The sequence below is a fragment of the Calidris pugnax genome, unplaced genomic scaffold (assembly GCF_001431845.1).
Source record: "Calidris pugnax isolate Ruff unplaced genomic scaffold, ASM143184v1 scaffold273, whole genome shotgun sequence".
Lineage (NCBI taxonomy): Eukaryota > Metazoa > Chordata > Aves > Charadriiformes > Scolopacidae > Calidris > Calidris pugnax.
The window spans coordinates 8,273,597-8,297,204 of NW_015094508.1; the positions used below are offsets into that span (position 1 = coordinate 8,273,597).

At 38.4% G+C, this 23,608-nt stretch overlaps 1 protein-coding gene across 3 annotated transcripts in view; it reads right to left on the reverse strand.

The window, feature by feature from the left end:
* Positions 1-23,608, reverse strand: part of IPO11 (importin 11) — an 82,800-nt gene that overhangs the window by 53,977 nt on the left and 5,215 nt on the right. For all 3 annotated transcript variants that reach the window (XM_014964969.1, XM_014964966.1, XM_014964967.1), the window contains exons 3-10: positions 19,874-19,957; positions 19,443-19,586; positions 16,224-16,324; positions 9,238-9,310; positions 5,597-5,800; positions 3,485-3,617; positions 2,502-2,560; positions 1,575-1,623 (exon numbers count right to left, since the gene is read on the reverse strand). In XM_014964969.1, the coding sequence (XP_014820455.1) occupies positions 1,575-1,623; positions 2,502-2,560; positions 3,485-3,617; positions 5,597-5,800; positions 9,238-9,310; positions 16,224-16,324; positions 19,443-19,580 (757 nt within the window). In that variant the 5' untranslated portion in view covers positions 19,581-19,586; positions 19,874-19,957. The remainder of the gene's footprint in view (positions 1-1,574; positions 1,624-2,501; positions 2,561-3,484; positions 3,618-5,596; positions 5,801-9,237; positions 9,311-16,223; positions 16,325-19,442; positions 19,587-19,873; positions 19,958-23,608) is intronic.

The following is a 23,608-nucleotide window of genomic DNA, read 5'->3' on the forward strand; positions in this document are numbered from 1 at the left end:
CTGTAGTTCAGGGATTATGGCAGCCAGAAAAAAACTTCTATGGCAGAATAAATTCAAAGTCAAACTCAAGGTAATGAGTACTGGGGGAAAAAACAATAAAAATATCTAACCATTGCTTTCAGCTGCAGTGAAATTCACTGTAACTGATCAGAATAAAACAATTGGAACATCATTACAGACAATTTAATGATAAAAGACAGTTAAAATGCAAGTAAATGCTAGCATAGACAAGAAGCAAAAAGGCATTAAAAAGTCGAAAATGCCCTTTTAATGAAACTAAGGTATATTCTTACTAAGAAATTATATGTGCTTTTCTAGAAACTCCACCTTAAAAAAATAATTTATTATGGACACAGAAATATGTTCTGTATTTACAAAAAACAAATAAAGCTGCTTTAAAAAGGAGAAAAACAGAAAGAGCCATCACGAAGGCATGCAGGCAAAACCAATGATATAATAAATGTAAACACTAATCTTGTAAGGTAGTTGTACCTGCTTTTACAAAACAACTTACTGATTAGAAAAGTGGAAATGAGAAGCTTCAGCTTAGTTCTTAACTTAGGACATTCAGAACCCCACAATCCTAATGTTCTATGGGACTACGATAGCCACCGAGCCAGGATGGCCTCAATTCAGGCCTCAATTCAGCCTAAGTTAGGCAACTATCTTGCCAAAACTCAAAGAAGGGCCAGAAAGAGCATGACTACAGTATAGCAGAAGGAGCAAACAGTCGCATGCAGAGAAGCTGGCATTTTAGAAGACAAAAAAAGCTATTTTATTTTGGCATTGAACAGTGGCAGCTTCCATCTTTTCTAGAAACAAGGCTCAGACCCCGTCGGTCCCTCTTGCCTAATTACATACTCCTGAGTCAAAGTACATTCACTTGTATCAAAACATTCTTTCTACTCGGTTTCGACATGTACTTGCAAAAAAAGCGTTGCTGAATCCTGAAAGAATGACCTGGCAGGCTTCAAATGAATGAATGGCTCACACCAGGTCTTCTACAAGTACACATGCAAGAAAAGGGAAGTGATTTCAGCTAGTGCTGAGCAACACTGCCCAACATCTCCCACTTGATTGCTTCAGGTAACTTCCCTGCAAAAGCACTAACACCTGCTAATTATGCTTACCTTTCTGTTGACTGTGCTAACCTGCAGTGGCTGGTTTCAGACTACTGCTCTTCCAGTTATAGCAAAAATATATGGCAAACTCCAGAAAAAAAACCAACATAAAACTCTCCCAAAGAAGAAAACTCAAGATGATCTGAGTTTTGGTAGCATCTGCATGTCTTAGTATGGATACTTTGTCAAACCACAGCTTTATTTTTTTATTTTTTTTTTTAATTGGCATTATCACACCAAGTATAATTTTTGTGGGGTTTTAGTCTGTTGATATAAAAGGACATTTTTAAGAAAGGCTTTTCAGTTTCAGCTGCATTCCAAGTAATAGCTTTGCACTTATTAAAAAAAACCTTGCACTTAAATGATTATTGATGATGCACTAAACTCTATTACGTTTTCATCCAGCTTCTAATATTGAACAACCAATACAAGGAACAATATCCAGATACTTACTACACTCCAGAAACTGTTTTAGCCGTTCAAACACCGCATGTAAAAAACCCTGAAAAATATGAAAGCATATGCGTCTTTTAAAGATAAAGCTTATTTTGCACTGTATTATAAGAAGAAAGCTGAATCAAACTGAAGTCAGTTCAGGTCTGTTACTAGCTCAGATTTCACCTTATCACTTTTAACTGAACTAATTCATTTTCTCGGACAAACGATTTTTTCATAAAACAAATAATTAGCTGACTAGCAGACTGCATCAATGATCCAAACTGACCTTACTGGTACCACACAAACAGTATAGCACCTCTAATAGAAGGAGGTATAGGTAAATATAGACAGAATCACAGAATCTTCTAGGTTGGAAGGGACCTTAAAGATCATCTTGTCCAACCGTTTACAATCTGCTTATCCAGATCTTTCCTGTTCTCAACTTCCTAGTTTAGGACGGAGGTCGTAGGTTTGTGTGTTTGGGCTTAAGTGAGATGCTTGGGCTTCTTTCTTCCCCACCAATGGGCTGCATACCACAGGCTTTCATCTCAATCAGACTAATTCTATTTTATTCTATCAATAGAATTCAACAAGACAAATGTGCCATCACATTCATCATTAAATGAAAACACTCTCTTCAAATGATGGGGGAGAGAACATATGAGACATCTTTCAATAGGCAAAAGGGGTGTCACTATCATGTGACATGTAAATTGGAAGGAGTGCCTTTTCTATTATTAAACATCGTCACGTTGGTGTCATAGAGTTTAGAAACTACCTGATACTTTTTAACTGATGGGAGGATGACTTTCAGAGCATATTGCTTGATCTTGCTTTACATTACACAAATGCGTGCCTTTCAACGATTTTTAAACACAGCTCTTCACCAAAAATCATCTTATAAGATTTCTAATCTAGAACTAGAAACAGGTGTTCACTTACCATCACCTCCACATTCCAATGAGGTTCTACAAACCCATGAACTGTCAGTTTACGAAGCACTATGAAAAAAAAGAAGTAACTTGTACAGGTATTTCTTAACCCATGTTCCAAGAGATTTCAGAACATGATTACAGTTACAGTTGCCTTTCTTCCGATTATCCATATTAAGAAATACATTTAATTTCGGGCCTTTGGATGACTCAACCATACCTAAAATGAATCTAATCATATTGAAATTAGTTTTAAAATCAGTACATTATGTGTAAAACAATGAAGAGAACTCCAAGAATTACTGAATCAAGAATTCTGCAAAAGCTGCAAGTGTTCAACCTCTGAGAAGTCCTGCAGCAGAAAAAGGGACAAGTAAAGCTGACTAGGGCCCGTAAGTCATCTTGTGAATTTTCTCAGGTTTAGCACTGACAATAACTCAGGGAAGCTGCTAGCTGCACCTTCTGAAACAATTCAAGAGTGGTATCATCTATGTTGCAAGCACTGTACACAAACATCAAAGTAGCAAAGTACAGTAAGTGTATATATTCATCCCACTGATAAGTTCTTGACCATCAGCCTAAAATCTAAACTGACTGCCTAAGGCTACCTCTTCACTCCGCACGAGGTAAACTTATCCCAACAGAAGTTGTAACTCAGCTTCCTCTGTTAAGTGCCTGTCTGTAAGACAGACCACATGCAAACCTAAATTACAACACATGTAAAAAAGCATCCTGTTATGTCCTACACTTTCCCACCTCCTAGACATTGACTTCTTAAAATACACTATCAGAATGGTACGTACTGAGAAAACTTCTCCCCCTTCCGTGTGAATAATCCTCCTTGTGCCTTGCTAAAGGTACAAGTAAAATAAACCAAGATTACTGTTTTTCCCAATGGCCATGGCTTTGTTAGAGAATGCTAACCCTTTACCAAAGAAATCTTAATCGTTCATTGTGAAGAAACTTATAGTTAATATCATTTTGTATTATTACCTTTTAATGACAACAAGGTTCTTTCTAGTGAATTTGTGGCTGCAGCTTCATCCCCTGCATAAACTTGCTGCAGAAATGTATCCGTATGATGATTCCACAAGGAACATGCAAAGCTATAAATACCTGATGCAAGCTGCAAAAAGAAAAAAAAACACAACAACATTATATTTGATTACTGAATTTGGCTATAGCATAATCAATTCCTAAATTTTACAGGCCAGTTTAGAGTGTTAAAAGTATTTAATCCACCTCCTTGTAGATGATGGGCCATAGTGTTTCACTTGCTTCTTTGTTGTACTGAGTTGTACTGATCCAAAGACATTTTCCAGAAAAATATCTTGCCTTAATGTGAAGATGTTATGATAGCCTCACCTGCTTCCTTGATTACTTGGTCCATGACTCTACCACTTCAAAGATAACTCCTTTCTTATCTGATTTTCATTAAATACAGCCCCAGGTCTATAGTAGAGTATGAGGCTTCAAAAAAAACTATCAGCTCTCTTCATCTCTTCCTCTCCCACAAGACTTAAACTGTTTGTCTTAACAGCATAGTTAATATCTGAATCAGTTTATTTTGGGACACAGTTAGGGGTTACGTGCCTTTAATAAATACAGTATTTAACAATGCCTACACTGAAACTTGATTATTTTTTTATAGCTGCAAACCCTGACTTTTTGCCTCAAATTGCTTAAAACTCAGAATGAAAAATAGTTTCTAATCAGCTAGCACTGAACAAATCTCAAGCTTAACTCACATTATTAGGTAAGCACTGCTTAGAAACTCTAAAAATATCTAAAGTATAAACAGAACATAAAGAATTTCTTTTTCAGTTACAGTAGCACTTGACAATTTCATAGTTAAAGGAAGAAACAGCACTTAGTCTGCTACGTTACATCAGTGGCAGCCAAAGCACATGACCTGTTTATTTGGTTTGTTTGACTGAGTAAAGTGAGACAGTAAAAACTCTTGATAATTATTCAATGATGTCTTTGTGGAATTACAGAAACACATCACTGCATAACTACCAATGGTTTCAACCTACTCATGTTTTGGGGTTAGACTCTGGGTATTGGGGCAGGTGTCTCTTAAACAGAATACACTAATACTAACCGTAATAGTAAGCAGTAACAATTCAGATGAAAAAAACCAAAACACAACAACCAAAAAAAACCCACCACCAAAACACAAAACCAAACTCAAAGCAGCAACAGTAGCCCTAATAGTAGAATAAACTCTGAATAAACTCTGAATAAACTCAGTTTTTCGCCATCAGATCAGTGTACTTTAGTATTAAAAAAATTTAAAACAATAATTGCTTTATGAAAATTGGAGGGACAGAACCACAAAAGCTCACACTATCCATTAGGAGGATCCACCACATTTTTACATTTGCGATCATTCAGTTAGAAATTATAATTTGTATTACTGTAGGACCTAAAGACTTAGTCAAGGGGCAAGGCTGCCTTAAATTCCTCTAGTTGGTAAAACATGCAAAATGTGACGGTGGTGGTAAAAAAATACCCAAGCTACAGAATAAATATGAAATAGCCTCATTAATGAAAACTGTTCATGACAAATAGTAAAAGAAAAGAGGGCACACCTGTTAAATGTTGTTCAATGTAAAAGGCTGCCAATGATCATGAGGATTGCTATACAAGAATTCTAATTATGACCATATTTCAAAGATTCAGCAATTTCCAAAGCAGCAAAGAAATCCGAACAATCACAGAAAAACCTCGCTGAAGTTCAACAGGGAGACTAAACTGAATGCTGTGTTGTCCAGTAGTACAGAAGGTACCCAAAACCTTCTCGTACTTTATGGCAGGACTGTAAAAAACCAGTGGTTCTAGACAAAAGTTGTGCAGAACATCACAGTTTCAGGTAAAAAAAAAAAAAAAAGTTTTTCAGATAAACTGTAAAAATCTAACAGCATTCTTTCAAAACCAGGGCCAAGAAGTAACAGCAAGACTCAAAAGCACTTCTGTATCAAAGGCAGGCATTAAAGTCAACGTATCTGCCATTAATGCATGGCCAGCTAACCACGGGAAGTGGCAAGTGTGTGAAGCACATGGTTTGCACACTCTGTCACAATATTGCATCACATTACTTACATCATAGAAAAGTTTCCTATCTGCAGCAAGCCGTTTGGATGCCAGAGTCTTTGTAACATGATAGAAGGTAAGCAGCGCTCTGTGTTGTCGGAGATCATCCTGGACTTTCACAGATTCCAGAAGAGTGGGTATAAGTTCTGGCCATTGCCTCGGGCAGTCCACCCTGGCAACTTTAGCAATCAGTACAGAGATCTGAGTTGCTATCTGCAAAAAAGCAAAATAAAAAACAAAATAAAACACAGATACCATAAAAGTCAAAGATCATTCAGGAAATTTACAATGCAGAAATGAACACCCAAATAAAACCTGAATAAAATAAAAAAGCAGTGTGGATTCCTAGATTTTTGTGTAGTTTTTCTCAAAGTATTTTTAATTTTGCTGAATGCAAACAAATGTGGAGAACAAAAAATTGTCTTCCATTTTATGTTTATAGTAAATAAAAAAATAATTGTCTTCCATTTTATGTTTATAGTAAATATTCACATGAAGTGCTAAGCTGGGTACCTTGTTCAAATTTTACATAAAGATCACCAAATTTATTTGTTCTAGAAACCACTTAAACACAGAAATAGATGTTTGGGAACCACTTTTTACTTATTGATCTTTTCTACGGCTTTCTACAAACAAACACAGACTGCTGAATACATACTACCCTTCTTTCTGCTGCACCTGAGTTTTAGGTTTTAGACAGAGATGTTCCCTTCCTCCAGGCACACGTGCCTGTAAGCCGCCGTCCTCTCCCAGTGGCTGAAGGTGGGACTCTCACTTGTTCCTCCAGATCCTCACACCAGGGGCACCTACACCACCCCCACCATCTGACCCCCTCTCACATCAGTGTTGCCAGTAGCTGGCACCTAGTCCTTGCAGCCAGAACACACAATGAACAGTGAGGCTACAAAGAAAGATAGTTAAGGGACTCAAGCAGAAGGCAGGACAGATGGTGAAAATTAGGCACAGGGCTTGTTCAGACACCAGTACTGACCAGACGTGGTCTACACATGACTGGCCCTTTCCATACCCGCTGTCTATTCCCCACTTCACTGCTCCACAACTCCTTCCCCCTAAACATTCCTTAGTAAATAGTCCTTCATAACCCCACCTCAAAATAGCCAAAAATGTCATGTTCTTGTTTCTCCGTTCTTACCCATTTGCATTTAAAAGGCTTCAACATTTGATTGGACAATCTTAATGAAGCAGATGCTCTCACCTTCAACATAACCCTTGCAACTACCAACACGCTTCCAGCCTTGAGAAGGTGGCACCTTCCTAATGCTATCAAAAGAAATCCAAGCAACTTAGGGGCATAAGAGGGAATATCCTTACCTTCCTTAACTGGTCCCTTAACTGTTTCATCTGATGCCTGACCACCCCACAAAACTTCCTTCAATATTTACTCCTACCCACTCACTTAGGAAGAATTAACTGCTTCAGAAAACTGACACCAAGGTTTGCAAGGAAGAGCTGGAGGTCATATTTATTCTTGGATCAAGTGGTGTTGATCAGCAGGAGGGAGCAAATAAACTCTTTTCCATATAACAACATCTCCAGGGATGCTAAGAGTACTTTTTCCTTGAGGACTGGCTTTTTAAGTGAAACAAAATCTTCTGTCATACATTTTGAGGAGTATTTTGCTCCTCTGTTCCCTCCATATGGCAAATATCTTCAGAAGGCATGGAAATTATGCTCCAAACATATGGTATGTTCTGTTTTCGTTCTCCCCTCCCCTGGAAGTCAGCTCATATCATCACATCTCAATACTATGTCTAATTCTTTTTTTCTTTTTTTTTCCTTTTTATATGTAAAAGGGTCATAATTTCTCTACCTCCAATGATGCAGAAAGCACAAACAGATAGCAACTGTGTTATGAAGTATCTGCGACTGGAAAAGAGCACTCATGGGGAACACAACATATCAAAATTCAGGCATATCAAGCAGACTGGGGACTAAATGAAAGGTGTCCCTGAAAGGAAACCTCAAGATACCTACAACACGTACTGGGGAACAGGGGAGAAGGGAGATGGACTCTGTGAAGATACTTGAATATCGCAACAATAGTTTGGGTAGCCATTTAGAAGCAGGCTGATGGCATAAAATAAAACAAAATCCTCCACATCTGAAAAGACTACATCCCAAAAGTATCGTAAGGACAGACAAATAAATAATTAAAGCTGCTAATCTATAATCTGCCAGTTAAAAAGCTTCCAATCTCAGCCTGCAACTATAGTCTCAGAAGTTCACAATGGTTCATCAGCAGTGGAATTTATAACTATAAATTTATAGCTATTTTATATATAATTTATATATATTTATTTATATATATTTATATATATATAAATATATATATATTTATAACTATAAATTACACTATTGTCTCAGTAGACAAACTGATCAGATACTAATGGAGGTACACAAAAATTATTGATAAAAACTTTGAATTGTTTTAAATACAACGCATTTAACATTCGGTTTTTAGAAATTTATATGTCATGCAACCACTTCAAAATGAAATATTTGATAAATTTTATACTACCTAATAGCAGCATAAATGATACACACTTTATGGTCCAATATAAAATACTTCATAGTTATTTTTAGTTGAAATAAAGAAACAAGTAATATTTAGTCGTGTTTTTTACATTGAAACTATACCTGCACAAGACACTTTCTACGTCCACCTGCATTTTAAAAAATTGCATTTGAAACAAAAACTTTAAATTCTAGTCAAAACTGTCATTGCATCAAAGTCTTCTACAAAGAATAAATAACTCTAATTTTGATACATTGCTCTAATCCTACAGATAACATTAATCCTACAAAAGGATCCTGAAAAATTGAAATGGAACTATCTGCAACTGGAAGCTTGTTTGTTGAACCTTTTTTTTAGGCTTTACCTTATGGAAATCATTTCTATATTTTATTGAAAAAGTTCATTAAGACCTAGCTTAAAACATTAGACCAGACTTCCTTACAGAACCTCATACTTACATGAGCAAGAATAAGTTAGCAGAAGGAAGACTGATTCATCTAGCATATGAATATTTTGAGCCCCTAATATTAGCTCTAATCTCAATTTAACAACAATCCTTATTCTAATGAAAATAGTAGCTTAAAATTAGTCTCTTTATGTAAGACAAGAGACTATGATACTGAAGCTTTATTATGCCTATGTAAATTAATTAATGCTGTGATTAGACAAGTGACAGCAATCCTGCTTAGGTGGGATAATGCAGCAGCATTCTCAACAGCTCATTTCTGCTACACCACCACCACACTTCCTTGTATGGCTACGCTGGAGTCAGATCAGGGAACAGATACAGCTGAAAAAAGAAAAATCATGCAGGGAGAGAAGGTTATTTTTGAACTGCATCCATTCCCTCAACCCCTTCACCAAATGGTTGCATAAACACCAAGGGACAACATAAACTGCTACTGCAACAGAAAACAAACCAAAGAGACAAAACATGTTGAATTATGATCTATTGGAAAAAGATCTCACTTCAACATAAAGATCTGTCTGAAAGGCAACACATGAATTGGAACTTTAATATTATTATTATTATTTAAAATTTTGTAAAGAGAGAAACCAAATTACATATCAATACAAGCATTTGCTGGGAAAGCAGTAATTGTTCATTACTAACCTGATTCACGGGCTCATTAAAGTTGGTGATAAGTCCAGCACGCAATGTAGTTTTTTCTTCTTCAGAAAGCGCACTGACAAGATACATTTATTAGAATATTGTTTCATTTTCAATAAAAACAATTAATTCATATGTATAATTATTTTCTCACTACTGCTAGACACAGAAGTTAAATGATCATTTCCATTTGTACATCTGTGTTGGACTGGATAGAGATTACTTTTACACAGCATTTTCTTTAAACTACTGTATTTCAGTTTGATAATCTATCAAGAGAACATCTTTTGATTTTCCACTATCTGAAAAATATTTAAAAAGAACACTGAAACAGACAAATATTTATGAGGCCTTTTAACCTCAGGTTTTGATGTGACCTTTGTAAATAGAAATGGCAAAAGAGAGAGGTAACCAGATCTATTATGAAAATAAGGAAAAAACCTGCACAAAATATAAACCGATTGTTATTATACAATTGCCAGTGTATTAGTGGCTATGAGTATGACTCATAGCCAGTATGGCTATCAAAATAACTATCAATGACTTGAGCATTACTTTGTCCATGTATACTAACTAGCAGATAATTACTAAAAGGTGCCCAGTACAAGGCATGGCACCAGATGACGGCTCTTTTTGCAAAAGCAATAATCCTTTTCTACAAGCAAGTCATATAGCTATACTTAAAAATATGGATCCTTTGAAAAGCAAAACTTTGAGGGAAAAACTACTTATATAGTCTCAAGAAATGGAAGAAAAACTAGTAAGAACAATAAATTCTAAGCCCTAAAGGTTAACTTTCATTCAAGTGATGCTTTAAACTCAGTTTAAGGCTACAAATTACAGTACCATATCATTCCTCCACTACTTCAGACTTTATATGGCCCATGTAATCAAACTGCTTTTAAAAATGTTTGTTGGTATTTAAAGATTATACAACAAAAACAAACATGTATGTATTTAAATGTATTTAAAGATTATACAACAAAAACAAACAAACAAACAAAAAAAAAATCGACTTGCATTTACTGGTAGCACCCAGAAAGCTGTTTCTTGTACATAAAACACTTTAAGTTATCCTGCAGGGTTGTTTAGATGAAACTGTTTTACCTAACATTGCAATGATTTAGAAGCACGCATTCAATCATCACATCTCAATGAAGTCTAGTGGCTGGAAACCAAGATTAAACACAATAACAAAACCACTTCCTGTTGTCTTACCTCAGACACAGATACTAACCTACTAGTTTTGTATAGTGAGATTTAAAATGATGCCTAAAGCTCCCTAAAACAGAGCTTTTACACTTATCTAGAAAAATACTAAATATTCATCTCAAAGTAATAAAAAACAGATATAGGATTTATCCTAAGATCGAACATTTGCAACAAGATTCTAGTTTTCACTTTTTTCCCCTCTGCATATAACACAAGTACCATTTCCTAAATCACAGGCTTGTCATTCTTAGTAAACAAGGGGGGCAAATCGTTGTTTCACTGGTGCCTCAGAACTGCACACTAGTTCTTGTTTCCAAAGGTAGTTTATAGCACTCAGGAGCCACATTTATATGATTATTTTTTTTTATCAAGACTTAAGCTTTAAGAGATTTTTACATAAAATTAAGTCATGCCCAAAAAAACATTTTGGGTAAAGCTTAGAAATATTTCTAAGTAATAGTAAAAGTTTTTCAGTAGGGAACTATTTCAGTTATTAATCTAAAATCGCTAGATCACATTCTAGGGAAATATATTTCTGTGGGTTTTGTTTTGTTGGTTTTTTAAAAATTCAAAAATGCAATATACAATTTCCACGCATACAGGCATACTCTAAGTGGCTTTTAAAACATGCAAACTACTATTAATGCAATTAAGAAATCTAACCTCATTTAAATGCAGCTTGTACAGTGACTCACTTTCAGGGATAACTGAAAGCACCTTAAAAAAACTGGTTTGTTACGAAAAAAATGCTCTACTACATTATTTCATTTTGCTTGCTTCAAGCTCATAAGAACCCTGCCCTAATTATTTTTTCATAATTATAATAATCGTATCATATGCATATACCGGGAGCAGCAAGCATTCAATTTGTTACTGAAAATAAGTAAAAATGCTGTAAACAAGCTTTTGCCATTACAAGCAAAACAGAATTACAGAATCTTCACGGTTAGACACAGTAAGAAGGATGAACACCTCAAATACAGAAGCTTGTGATAAGCAAAGCCGACAACAAGTAATGAGAAAATAAACAAAATCTAAGAAATCGGTGCAGACGCAAGCGTTAGGCTGCTTGGTGTGAAGGAACCGGGGGATCTCCAAGGGCTCCCCAGGGAGCGACAGCAGCATCCGCCGTTCAGGCGATGGGACAGCGACATCTCCTGGAGACACAGGAGATGTCGCTGTCCCACCACAGGGACACCCCCTCTGCAGGAGGCACCGACATCCCCACCGGCAGCACCCCCTTCTCCCGCCTTCAACACGCTGCAACCCAGGTCCAGGCATGAGTTTGCTGATGATACTACTGTGAGGACTGGCTGGCACTCCAGAGGGCTGTGCCACCATCCAGCGTGACCTGGACAGGCTGGAGAGCTGGGCAGAGGAGAACCTAATGAGGTTCAACCAGCGCAAGTGTAGGGTCCTGCACCGGGGGAGGAGGAATGCCAGATACCAATCTAGGTTAGGGGTGGACCTGCTGGAAAGCACTTCTGAGAAGAAGGATCTGGGATTCCTGGTGAATGGCAGGCTCTCCATGAGCCAGCAGTGTGCCCTTGTTGCCAAGAGGGCCAATGGAATTCTGGGCTGCATAGGGAAGAGTGTGGCCAACAGGTCAAGGGAAGTCAGTCTCCCTCTCTACTCTGCACTGGTGAGGCCACAACTGGAATACTGCGTCCAGTTCTGGGCTCCCCAGTTCAAGAGGGACAGGGAACTACTGGAGAGAGTCCAGCGAAGGGCAACAAAGATGATTCAAGGATTGGAGCATCTCCCTTATGAAGAAAGACTGAGAGAGCTGGGACTCTTTAGTCTGGAGAAGAGAAGGCTGAGGGGGGACCTTATCAATGCCTACAAGTATCTCGAGGGTGGGTTGAAGGAGGAGGGAGCCAGACTCTTTTCAGTGGTTGCCAGTGAGAGGACGAGGGGCAACGGGCACAAGTTGGAACATAAGAGGTTCCACTCAAATATGAGAAAAAACTGCTTCACAGTAAGGTGACAGAGCCCTGGAACAGGCTGCCCAGGGAGGTTGTGGAGTCCCCTTCTCTGGAGATTTTCAAGACCCACCTGGATGCAGTCCAGAGTAACGTGCTCTGACAAGCTCTAGGCAATCCTGCTTCGGCATGGGAGTTGGACTAGATGATGTCTATGGTCCCTTCCAACACTAAAAATTCAATGAAATTCAGTGAAAGGGCCCATGTGAACTTCAGGAGGTTCAACAAGGCCAAGTGCAAGGTCCTAGGTTAGGGCAACTTCCAGTATCAATACAGGCTGGGGATGAAGGGATTGAGAGCAGCTCTGCTGAGAATGGCAGATGAAAAGCTGGACATGAGCTGGCAATGTGCACTCACAGCTCAAAGTCAGTTGTACCCTGGGTTGCATCAAAAGCAGCATGGCCAGCAGGTCAAGGGAGGTGATTCTGCCCCTCTACTCTGCTGTTCTGAGATACCACCTGGAGTACTGCATCCAGCTCTGGAGTCCTCAGCACAGAAAAGACATGGACACATTGGAGAGTGCCCAGAGGAGGGCCACAAAAATGAACAGAGGACTGGAACAGCTCTCCTATGAGGACAGGCTGAGAGAACTGGGGCCATTCAGCCTGCAGAACAGAAGGGTCTGAGGAGACCTTATTGCAGCCTTTCAGTACCTTAAAAGGGGCTTATAAGAAAGATGGTGACAATTTTTTTTTAGGGCCAGAAGCAATAGCATGTAAGCTAACAGTCTTAAACTGAAAGAGGGTAAATTCAGACTATATATAAGGAAGAAATGTTTTGTAATGAAGGTGGTGAAACACTGGAACTGGCTGCCCAGAGAGGCAGTAGATGCCCCATCCCTGGAAACATTCCAGGTCAGGTTGGACAAGGCTCTGAGCCACCTGATCTAGTTGAAGATATCCCTGCTCATCGCAGGGGGGATGGACTAGATGACCTTTAAAGGTCTCCCTTCCAACCCAAATTATCTGTGATTTTATGAAAAACTGTAATGGCATTATTTGTAACTTTTAAGTAAGTGATTCGGTGCTTGAGAATGCTGGTTAGATTTTTAGCTTCTCTGGAGAACTTTTTGACCTACATTATCAGAACCCACATATCAGAACAACAGAAAATGAAGACCAGAACTTTCTATCACGATAGCTACTTCCTCCTTCTCAAGTACATATTCGTTATGAATTATTAATCAACTTAAATGAAATGTGTCCTTAATAATCTTGCAAGAGACTTCCAACCTTTCACATCTGCCACTACCAAAAAGTCCAGCTGTTGACTTTGTAAAGCTTATAATGTCATTCCAAAATCTGGTTTCTAACTCAGTTTTTAAAAGTAAAACATAAAGAGAGTTTATAAGAAAAGTTTATAAGAAAACAGATTGGTTCACTAGTGTGTCCTAATGTAGAAACATTTTATCATTTTCACCATGAATTCTGAAGTAACTTCTATCAACCAAGGAACTTGCTCTTTTCCAGTTTGGTAAATGTACCAAAACCTACTGTAAAAGGTGAAGTGGAAGAAAATCAGAACTTACTGTGGTGCGACCCGTCTCCAGTAGCGATCAATTCCATTCTTAAAGTACAGGACAGCTAACCATCTTACGTTCACATCCAGGGTATGATTTGTAAAGATATTCTGGTTAAAAAAAAGATTAAGTTAAAACTGTTCAATACACCATATAGGGGATAGAAATTTTATTAACACATGCACTGGCACACATATAATTACACACACCTCCATATGTACAGGTGTATATAAACAAAATGCTTTGGCCAGCATTTGGCAGACAAGTGAAACAATGTGTTAAACATTAATTTTTATAGTTAGAGTCCAGCGAAGGGCAACAAAGATGATTCAAGGATTGGAGCATCTCCCTTATGAAGAAAGACTGAGAGAGCTGGGACTCTTTAGTCTGGAGAAGAGAAGGCTGAGGGGGGACCTTATCAATGCCTACAAGTATCTCAAGGGAGGGTTGAAGGAGGAGGGAGCCAGACTCTTTTCAGTGGTTGCCAGTGAGAGGACGAGGGGCAACGGGCACAAGCTGGAACATAAGAGGTTCCACTCAAATATGAGAAAAAACTGCTTCACAGTAAGGTGACAGAGCCCTGGAACAGGCTGCCCAGGGAGGTTGTGGAGTCCCCTTCTCTGGAGATTTTCAAGACCCACCTGGATGCAGTCCAGAGTAACGTGCTCTGACAAGCTCTAGGCAATCCTGCTTCGGCATGGGAGTTGGACTAGATGATCTCTATGGTCCCTTCCAACTCTAGAAATTCAATGAAATTCAGTGAAAGGGCCCATGTGAACTTCAGGAGGTTCAACAAGGCCAAGTGCAAGGTCCTAGGTTAGGGCAACTTCCAGTATCAATACAGGCTGGGGATGAAGGGATTGAGAGCAGCTCTGCTGAGAATGGCAGATGAAAAGCTGGACATGAGCTGGCAATGTGCACTCACAGCTCAAAGTCAGTTGTACCCTGGGTTGCATCAAAAGCAGCATGGCCAGCAGGTCAAGGGAGGTGATTCTGCCCCTCTACTCTGCTGTTCTGAGATACCACCTGGAGTACTGCATCCAGCTCTGGAGTCCTCAGCACAGACAGATGAAAAGCTGGACATGAGCTGGCAATGTGCACTCACAGCTCAAAGTCAGTTGTACCCTGGGTTGCATCAAAAGCAGCATGGCCAGCAGGTCAAGGGAGGTGATTCTGCCCCTCTACTCTGCTGTTCTGAGATACCACCTGGAGTACTGCATCCAGCTCTGGAGTCCTCAGCACAGAAAAGACATGGACACATTGGAGAGTGCCCAGAGGAGGGCCACAAAAATGAACAGAGGACTGGAACAGCTCTCCTATGAGGACAGGCTGAGAGAACTGGGGCCATTCAGCCTGCAGAACAGAAGGGTCTGAGGAGACCTTATTGCAGCCTTTCAGTACCTTAAAAGGGGCTTATAAGAAAGATGGTGACAATTTTTTTTTAGGGCCAGAAGCAATAGCATGTAAGCTAACAGTCTTAAACTGAAAGAGGGTAAATTCAGACTATATATAAGGAAGAAATGTTTTGTAATGAAGGTGGTGAAACACTGGAACTGGCTGCCCAGAGAGGCAGTAGATGCCCCATCCCTGGAAACATTCCAGGTCAGGTTGGACAAGGCTCTGAGCCACCTGATCTAGTTGAAGATATCCCTGCTCATCGCAGGGGGGATGGACTAGATGACCTTTAAAGGTCTCCCTTCCAACCCAAATTATCTGTGATTTTATGAAAAACTGTAATGGCATTATTTGTAACTTTTAAGTAAGTGATTCGGTGCTTGAGAATGCTGGTTAGATTTTTAGCTTCTCTGGAGAACTTTTTGACCTACATTATCAGAACCCACATATCAGAACAACAGAAAATGAAGACCAGAACTTTCTATCACGATAGCTACTTCCTCCTTCTCAAGTACATATTCGTTATGAATTATTAATCAACTTAAATGAAATGTGTCCTTAATAATCTTGCAAGAGACTTCCAACCTTTCACATCTGCCACTACCAAAAAGTCCAGCTGTTGACTTTGTAAAGCTTATAATGTCATTCCAAAATCTGGTTTCTAACTCAGTTTTTAAAAGTAAAACATAAAGAGAGTTTATAAGAAAAGTTTATAAGAAAACAGATTGGTTCACTAGTGTGTCCTAATGTAGAAACATTTTATCATTTTCACCATGAATTCTGAAGTAACTTCTATCAACCAAGGAACTTGCTCTTTTCCAGTTTGGTAAATGTACCAAAACCTACTGTAAAAGGTGAAGTGGAAGAAAATCAGAACTTACTGTGGTGCGACCCGTCTCCAGTAGCGATCAATTCCATTCTTAAAGTACAGGACAGCTAACCATCTTACGTTCACATCCAGGGTATGATTTGTAAAGATATTCTGGTTAAAAAAAAGATTAAGTTAAAACTGTTCAATACACCATATAGGGGATAGAAATTTTATTAACACATGCACTGGCACACATATAATTACACACACCTCCATATGTACAGGTGTATATAAACAAAATGCTTTGGCCAGCATTTGGCAGACAAGTGAAACAATGTGTTAAACATTAATTTTTATAGTTTATAAAAATGCTTACCACTAGCCCTAATACTTGATTTGTAAAAATAAACCCAATATATAGGACAAATGTATTAGCAATCTTGTCTGTCTGAGCAGGGAATAAAAGGATAGTAATTACTTGCACCAGCCAGTTATTACACTCTTTAATGACATAGCTGGATTCTGACTAGAAAAAGAAATTATTCTTTATTGTGCAGTGCCACAGACTTCCAAGACCTTTCTTCAGTATCTTGCCATGTGCTGAAAACCCTCCTGACTACCAATGCTGGATGCAAAACAGTGACCTGGTAGAACAGCAACTTCCAAACTTGGCTGTGCTTATTCTAGGAAATTAGTTTCTACTACTAAAAAGCTATGTATCTATAAACATACATATATCTGTATCTACTTATATTCATTTTTATGCTCCTCTATACATACACAGACAAACACAGAGGGATTATTTTATGTAGTAACACTGTAAAATTAACCAAGAAGGAAAAGCTAAAATAAAGGCAGGCTACTGAATCTTAAACAGGGACTACTCTGAACAGAGGCTCTCCTGTTTTCCACTACATCAAATAGGTCCTTCGTGAGGGGGGGAGACGCTACTCACTCCTTTAGGGAGCAAATAGGTGTGAGCTCAATGCAGAAAAAGAGTGCACCACTTTTATCAACTGCTTTTAGAAGGCCACTAAGAAAGGACATGAAAAATGCAGGGATTCAGGTCAAGAGCTACTGTTGGTGCCATGTCTGAAGAACTATAAATAAACCCTTGAAAAAACTCAGCACTACAGACACCTATAGACACACAAGCATTTTCACTATGAATTCAAAACTTAACCTTCTCTAAAACTCTATTTCTATAACAGTAACAGCTTTCTAGATATAATGCCCAACACAAAAAAAACCCCTTAAAAACTCCAATCACAAGAAAGCAGACAGACTTACAGGCCAACAAAGGTAGAAACTCCAAAACTAGTAACCTTTAGAAAAACACCAAAAAGGTTGTAGCCCACTGATAAACATCACACAACATGAAAAGCATCTGTATGTAACACATCTTCCTTTCCTGAGGCTCATTTAGGAAGAAGAATTGAATCTCTGCAAGATTTGACCTTTCCCAAGTGCAAATTAAACGTTTTATGGTAAAAACAGGAAACTTCAAGCACTGCTGTAGTCTTATATCCACGAAAAGCATTGCAAAACAAATAAAATGTGGAAAAAGAAAACCACTTGTTCTGAAACTCCCATTGAGCCTTCTAATTACCATCTCCCTCCTTCCTCAACCACTCATCGGAAGCAAAGCTCCCTCAAATCAAAATACCGTACACCTAGATCAGACCTGGGCAAGAAATGCAAAAAAAGCCCAAGGTATCTCCACAAGAACCAACAAAACCTCTCTATATACTCTGTATCAATATGAGCTTCCTAAAACAAAGTATTTCATATAACATATTAACACCGTTGTAGAAGTAACAGGAATGAAGCTAAACAATTCATAAACTGATACAGTGAGTAAAGGGCAGAGGCTGCTTTTCAAAAACAGCCACTGTCTGACATTCCAGCTCTGTTCTTCAAAACAGGGGTACATAACATCTTCAAAAGAGAAGCACAGAAACTAATACTCATAACTCCACTAGGTACTAAAAATTGCAGATTCAAAGATGCATGTTTCATTGTTCATTATAATTTTCCCTATCCTGATCATCCCAGAGGCAAATGTATCTGACCGTAAGTAATCATATCACTTTCTATACCCCAAAGAGATTAAATGTCTTACCAACTCTCCATTTATCATGATCTGCTTCCCCCCACCCTTTTCAGCTCCACCAGGAAGGTGCCAACTATATCCTCTCCCAGGCAGTCCTTCGGTCACAATCAAGTTAAACAAACAAGTACAGATTTCTCTACTTCTAATAAGTTTGGAAGATTACTGCTTATATTTCACATTTGAAGAAAGGCTGATGTGTTCCCAAACAGGGCTATTTAACATTAGTAGAATTAACAGAATTTGACCCTTTCAAACCCCACATTTTCAGACCTTATATTTAAAACTAATTTGCATCAACTTCAACTACACTTCTGAGTGCTCAACTTGTCTACAACCTGAGCTATAAGCTCTGACTGGACCATCCAGAAAATAAAGAATGCCCAGTGGCAACTTCTGCTGTTTTCTATCAAGATCTTTTATCGCCACAGAAACACTATGGCAAAGGCAGTGGCTAAAATGAAATTTGACAGCTTGAAAGTTAGATTTGGCTTCCCCTTTCCCTAAATCCCCTGACTTGCCTTCAACTTTCCAAGCAAATGAAACAGAGGGTCTACAGAGAACAGAACACGTCACTCCACAACTCGGAGTCATTCATCCTATGCACTGAAGACAAATGTTTGTGGGAAAAGCAGTTTATCTGTGCTTTTAAGACTACTAGAAATATACACACAGGAATCAGAGAACAACAACACTGTTAGCTTCTGAGTGTCTTCCCTGAAACAGCTGGGTCTCCTTTGACTATGTTTTCATCACCTTGCACCATATTAATGCCTCTATTTCATCAATGCTACCTTTAGAAGTATCCCCCTTTCCCATTTCAGAGATGTTACTACCAGCCCAGTCAGCTAATTTCCCTGGGATCCTCTCTCCCCTGACAAGAAGGAAAGGAAACCCAGCTGGGTATCAAACCTAGGGCAATGAAAAGCACAAGGCAACTTGTATGAAAACATGCTGCTAGAAGCTGGACTTCCTCCTTCTCCTGAATGCCTGGGAAAAGAGGCTGCTTTGAGGCACAGTGATGGCAATGCCCACCGCCACACAGCATAAGGACACTAGAAACTGGACCATGATGACTCAGGGCTTCACTCAGCCAGAGGTCACGGTTCAACAGTACTCTAGAGAGCTACGTTCAAAATTACACAGTTTACATAATAGCACTTTTCCACTGTATCTTACCAACAAGACCGAATAAAAACCTGGCTGCGTCTCCCACTGCTTCAGTTGTTCCTCAGCCGGCTTCAACACTGCAGTATCTTGACTAGTAGCTTGGGTCAAGACTTGCAAAACAATAGTGCTAGCACTATTGAGATCCATGAAAATCTGAGAACATTCGAAAAGGAAGAAAAACACTTAAGAAAAAAAAGTCAACAAATACAGTCAGGTATTTTCCATTCATATTATTTAAACAGCCCACACTAATTTTTCACCAGACTACACTGTGTAAGATAGCATTACACCCACCCACAGGCAGTGTCAAGGTACAGTGATTAAACTATTTTGCTTTCAGAAATCTCTTAGCATAAAAAGCAAGCATTAAGTCTATCATTACAAGCACATTTACTAGATTTGAGGAATTACAGCAAATATTTTGATTTTAAACCAGTTACCTCTCCCGTGAAGCACAGCAAACGAAGAGCAAAACCGCAACTAGCGATGACTTCAGCTGCAGGCAGAGCAAACCATGGGGTTGTCTGAAAGGAGCAAAGGTGCAGAGTATTTACACTTTTGTATTTTCTGAAGAGTTCTTCCCCAAAAGAGAAAACAACCCATTTCAGATGGTTAAATTCTATAATTCAGATTGATCTAGATATTTTATATCAATTAAGAGGATGAATTACAGTTTCACAATTAGAGTCCTAAATGAAATTGAATTTTACTCAGTGTATTTGTATTCCTTCATTATCTATTCAGCATACAAAACACCAAGCAGCTGAACTAGGAAATCAGGCAATTGGCATTCTAATATATATGCATTCTTGTACTCTAAAAAAAGACAAAACAAAACGTTGCTCTCCAGGTGACACAGAGATTATGCTTATAATGACCATGGAAACAGCATTACAACAAATTAGAGAAACATATATAAAAGCAACTATAAAGTCTGACAATTAAAACTGGATTTCTATCTATAGACTATAAACTTCTGCTTATAACCTATGCAAACTTTTCATAATACAGATACATGTAAAATATTTATATACTGAATGTTTCTAAATAAACAATCAAGCACAGTTTCTAACACACAGGCTTGAGGACTTCTGTTTAACACCCAAAAAAGGTTTTTTTTTCAACCTTCAGGAAAAGAAAACCACCAAGGTGTAAAATTGTTATGGTGATAGTAAGAAAGCTAGAGAAATCTTATTCTGACATAGGTTTATTTTGTTTGAGTTTTTGAGAAAACAACCACCTTAACAACAAAACAAGCAACAAGATTAAAGACCCTTTATACTAGTAATGGCCCTGCACAATTAAAAAAAACGACAAACCAACCAAACAAAAGAACTCAAACAAATAAAATTCTAAGAATTTACCATCTCTAAGTCTCCAATCAACCCTAACAAAAGCAGACCAAAAACTGAAGGTTCTAATGTTAAAGAAAGGGTACTTTCAAAACTACAAAGCAGAATATCAGATCTCCCTTTACAGCAATAACTGAACTCAACCTCTGCTTTATAATTCCCATGTGACACATCTTTATCTCACTGCTTTAACCACCCTGTGTATTGGGTTTGCACAGCAAGGTTTTGGTAGCAGTGGGGCTACAGGGGTGGCTTCTATGAGAAGATGCCAGAAGCTGCCCCTATGTCCAACAGAGCCAGTGCCAGCTGGCTCTAAGACAGACCTACCACTGGCCAAGGCTGAGCCCATCAGCGATGGTGGTAGCACCTCTGTGATAACATATTTAAGAAGGGGGAAAAATTCATTTGAAAGGAAACAAAACAGATTATGGGGTATTCAAGTACCAGGTGACTTCACATGTCAAAACTAAAATCATGTTAGCTAAATTAAATTATTTCTCAGCTACATTCAAATCCAATGCAGAACAGGAGGGTTTCCCCAGAAAGGAACAGTGCTTCTACTAAAAACTTATGTACTTCACCTAGAACAGTTCTCACCAAAAGACTTACTTATTGCAGTTAGTACCATACAAACACAAAAACCATGAGGCTTTTTTTCATTTTCTTATTTCAAAATAATTATCTGACAGATCTAAAGATAACAACAAAAAAAAAAAATCAAAAGACAAATATTTGCAAAGCTTCTTTTTTATTAATGCTTCTCATTCTTGAAAAGGTGTGTATTTTCATTTAAAAATTGGAGCAGCTATTGCTGCTCCAAAAAGAACCAAGCCAACCTTAGCAGGTCAGAACAAAAACTCATTTAACTCAGTGTTCTGTCTCTGTCAAAGACCGTAGTAGATGCCCTGGTTAGAACAGGCCAATCTTCTAGTGATATTTCTGAAGAATGTTCTCCCATCCTCTAGAAAAATGTGATTCAAGGATTTCCTAGTAAAAGGCAGTGAATTTAAATTTAATAGCCCTCAACAGATTTAGTCTTCCATGAACTTGCACAGCTGCTTTTTGACCCCATGTAAACACCACTCCTCGCACAAAATTTGTTAAGGCTGTCCAAAGCAAAATAAAATCGAAGATAAAAATAAGAATCTTCCTATAGATGAGGCAACTTTTGGATAATATTTATAAACACTGTAAAATATTTAAGGAAGCAGTATTTTCTGTATGATTTGGATGGCAAAAAATTAACTGGAAAACCTTTTAATACCTGGACAGCAAATACAAATGGCAACAATGCCTCATTATGGCTGGGATTTTGCAAAGTCCATTGCAAACTTATTAGAACCAATGCAAGAAGCTGTCCACTGCTTTCACATTTAAGAAATTCCTCTAAACAGTTTCTGCTAGAATCTTATTTATACAGTTATCTTCCTCCTTTTTAAAATATAAAAAGAAAGATTTAAAAAAACCCCAAACTAATTCAAATCAACCTTTACTGTACCAAACTTGAATTTGCAGTTCAAGGTAACTACAAATAAGTTAAGCTGATATTAAGTACAGCCATCAAAACCACTAGTACAACCCTCTGCTTGTCCCAGCACCCCTTAAACACCTGAAGCTGAAGGGAATGGGGAAAATGCACCGTTTTTCGGTTGGATCAAGCTCCCCAAACACATCCTCACCTCTCTGCTAGAGAGGTAAATGTGCTCAGCATGCAAAAAGCAGGCAGAACAGACAAAAGCAGCTTCTTCACTGTGCAATAAATGTTCATGCCTGCTTAAGGTGTCCACCAAACTGCAATTTGAAGAAACACTATGACAACTACTGGGAGATCCGTGACTTTATATTAGGGTGCTTATCAGTACTGGGAGAGTGAATGAGTCGCCACATTTAGAGATCTCCCTTCTCAGGGAAACTCAATATTGGGGTATTATCAACGCCCTTTTTCTCACAAAAATGAATCTTAACACTAGAGGGGGGAAAAAAAAGCAATTTTTTCTTAAACCCTAAAAAATTAAAAACAATCAATCATCAGATTCAGATACAGAAAAACAAAACAATTGCATGCCATCAAGATGGTTTCAGCACTCCTGTCAGCTAGAGGACGTAAAACTAATTCCTAAAAAGCAAAACCAGAAGCTCCTGCGATCTAATCCCCTATATCACCCTTCTTTTACTTCTCTGTCTTACCAAAATTTGAAGAGAACTTAGAGCCAACTTACATATTATGGCAGAGCCGACTTCATAATTGTCCCCAAAAGGCCAAAAAGGGAAAGTGGAGGGATGAATCAGATAAAAAAACAAGCCAAAGAGACAAGCCACCTGAGCACACTGTTCCACAGACACCAGAAGGTAAAAAAGGAGGAATATGGAACTTCCAGCCATGACAAGCCATTACAAGCTCTGGTCCCAACAGGCAATTTCAACTCTGACAAAGTCTCCCCTTGCATTCCCTGCTCACCAAGAGGATCTCTATTGGGAACTTATGCTCTGCATGCACTCTGTAAAGACAACTGATTCAATGAGCTCATACCTCGTGTTAACAGGATCCGCCCAAAACACAGTTTTAATTACTGCCACATACGGATACTTCTGTGAAAACAATTCCTACAGATAGAACAGAGCTGTAGGAGTTTAAACCCAGGTCTCTGAAATCTTAATTTGTTGTGACCCTACCCTTTCCTTTTTTTTTTTTTTTTTTTTAATTTTTTGCATGAGAGCTATGCTAGGGTTAATGCTGTGTGGGCACTGCTGCAGTTTGTTGGGAGTTGGTTTGTTTGTTTTGTGTATCCATCCTCAGCCTGCACCGGTCCACCTTCCCAAAGC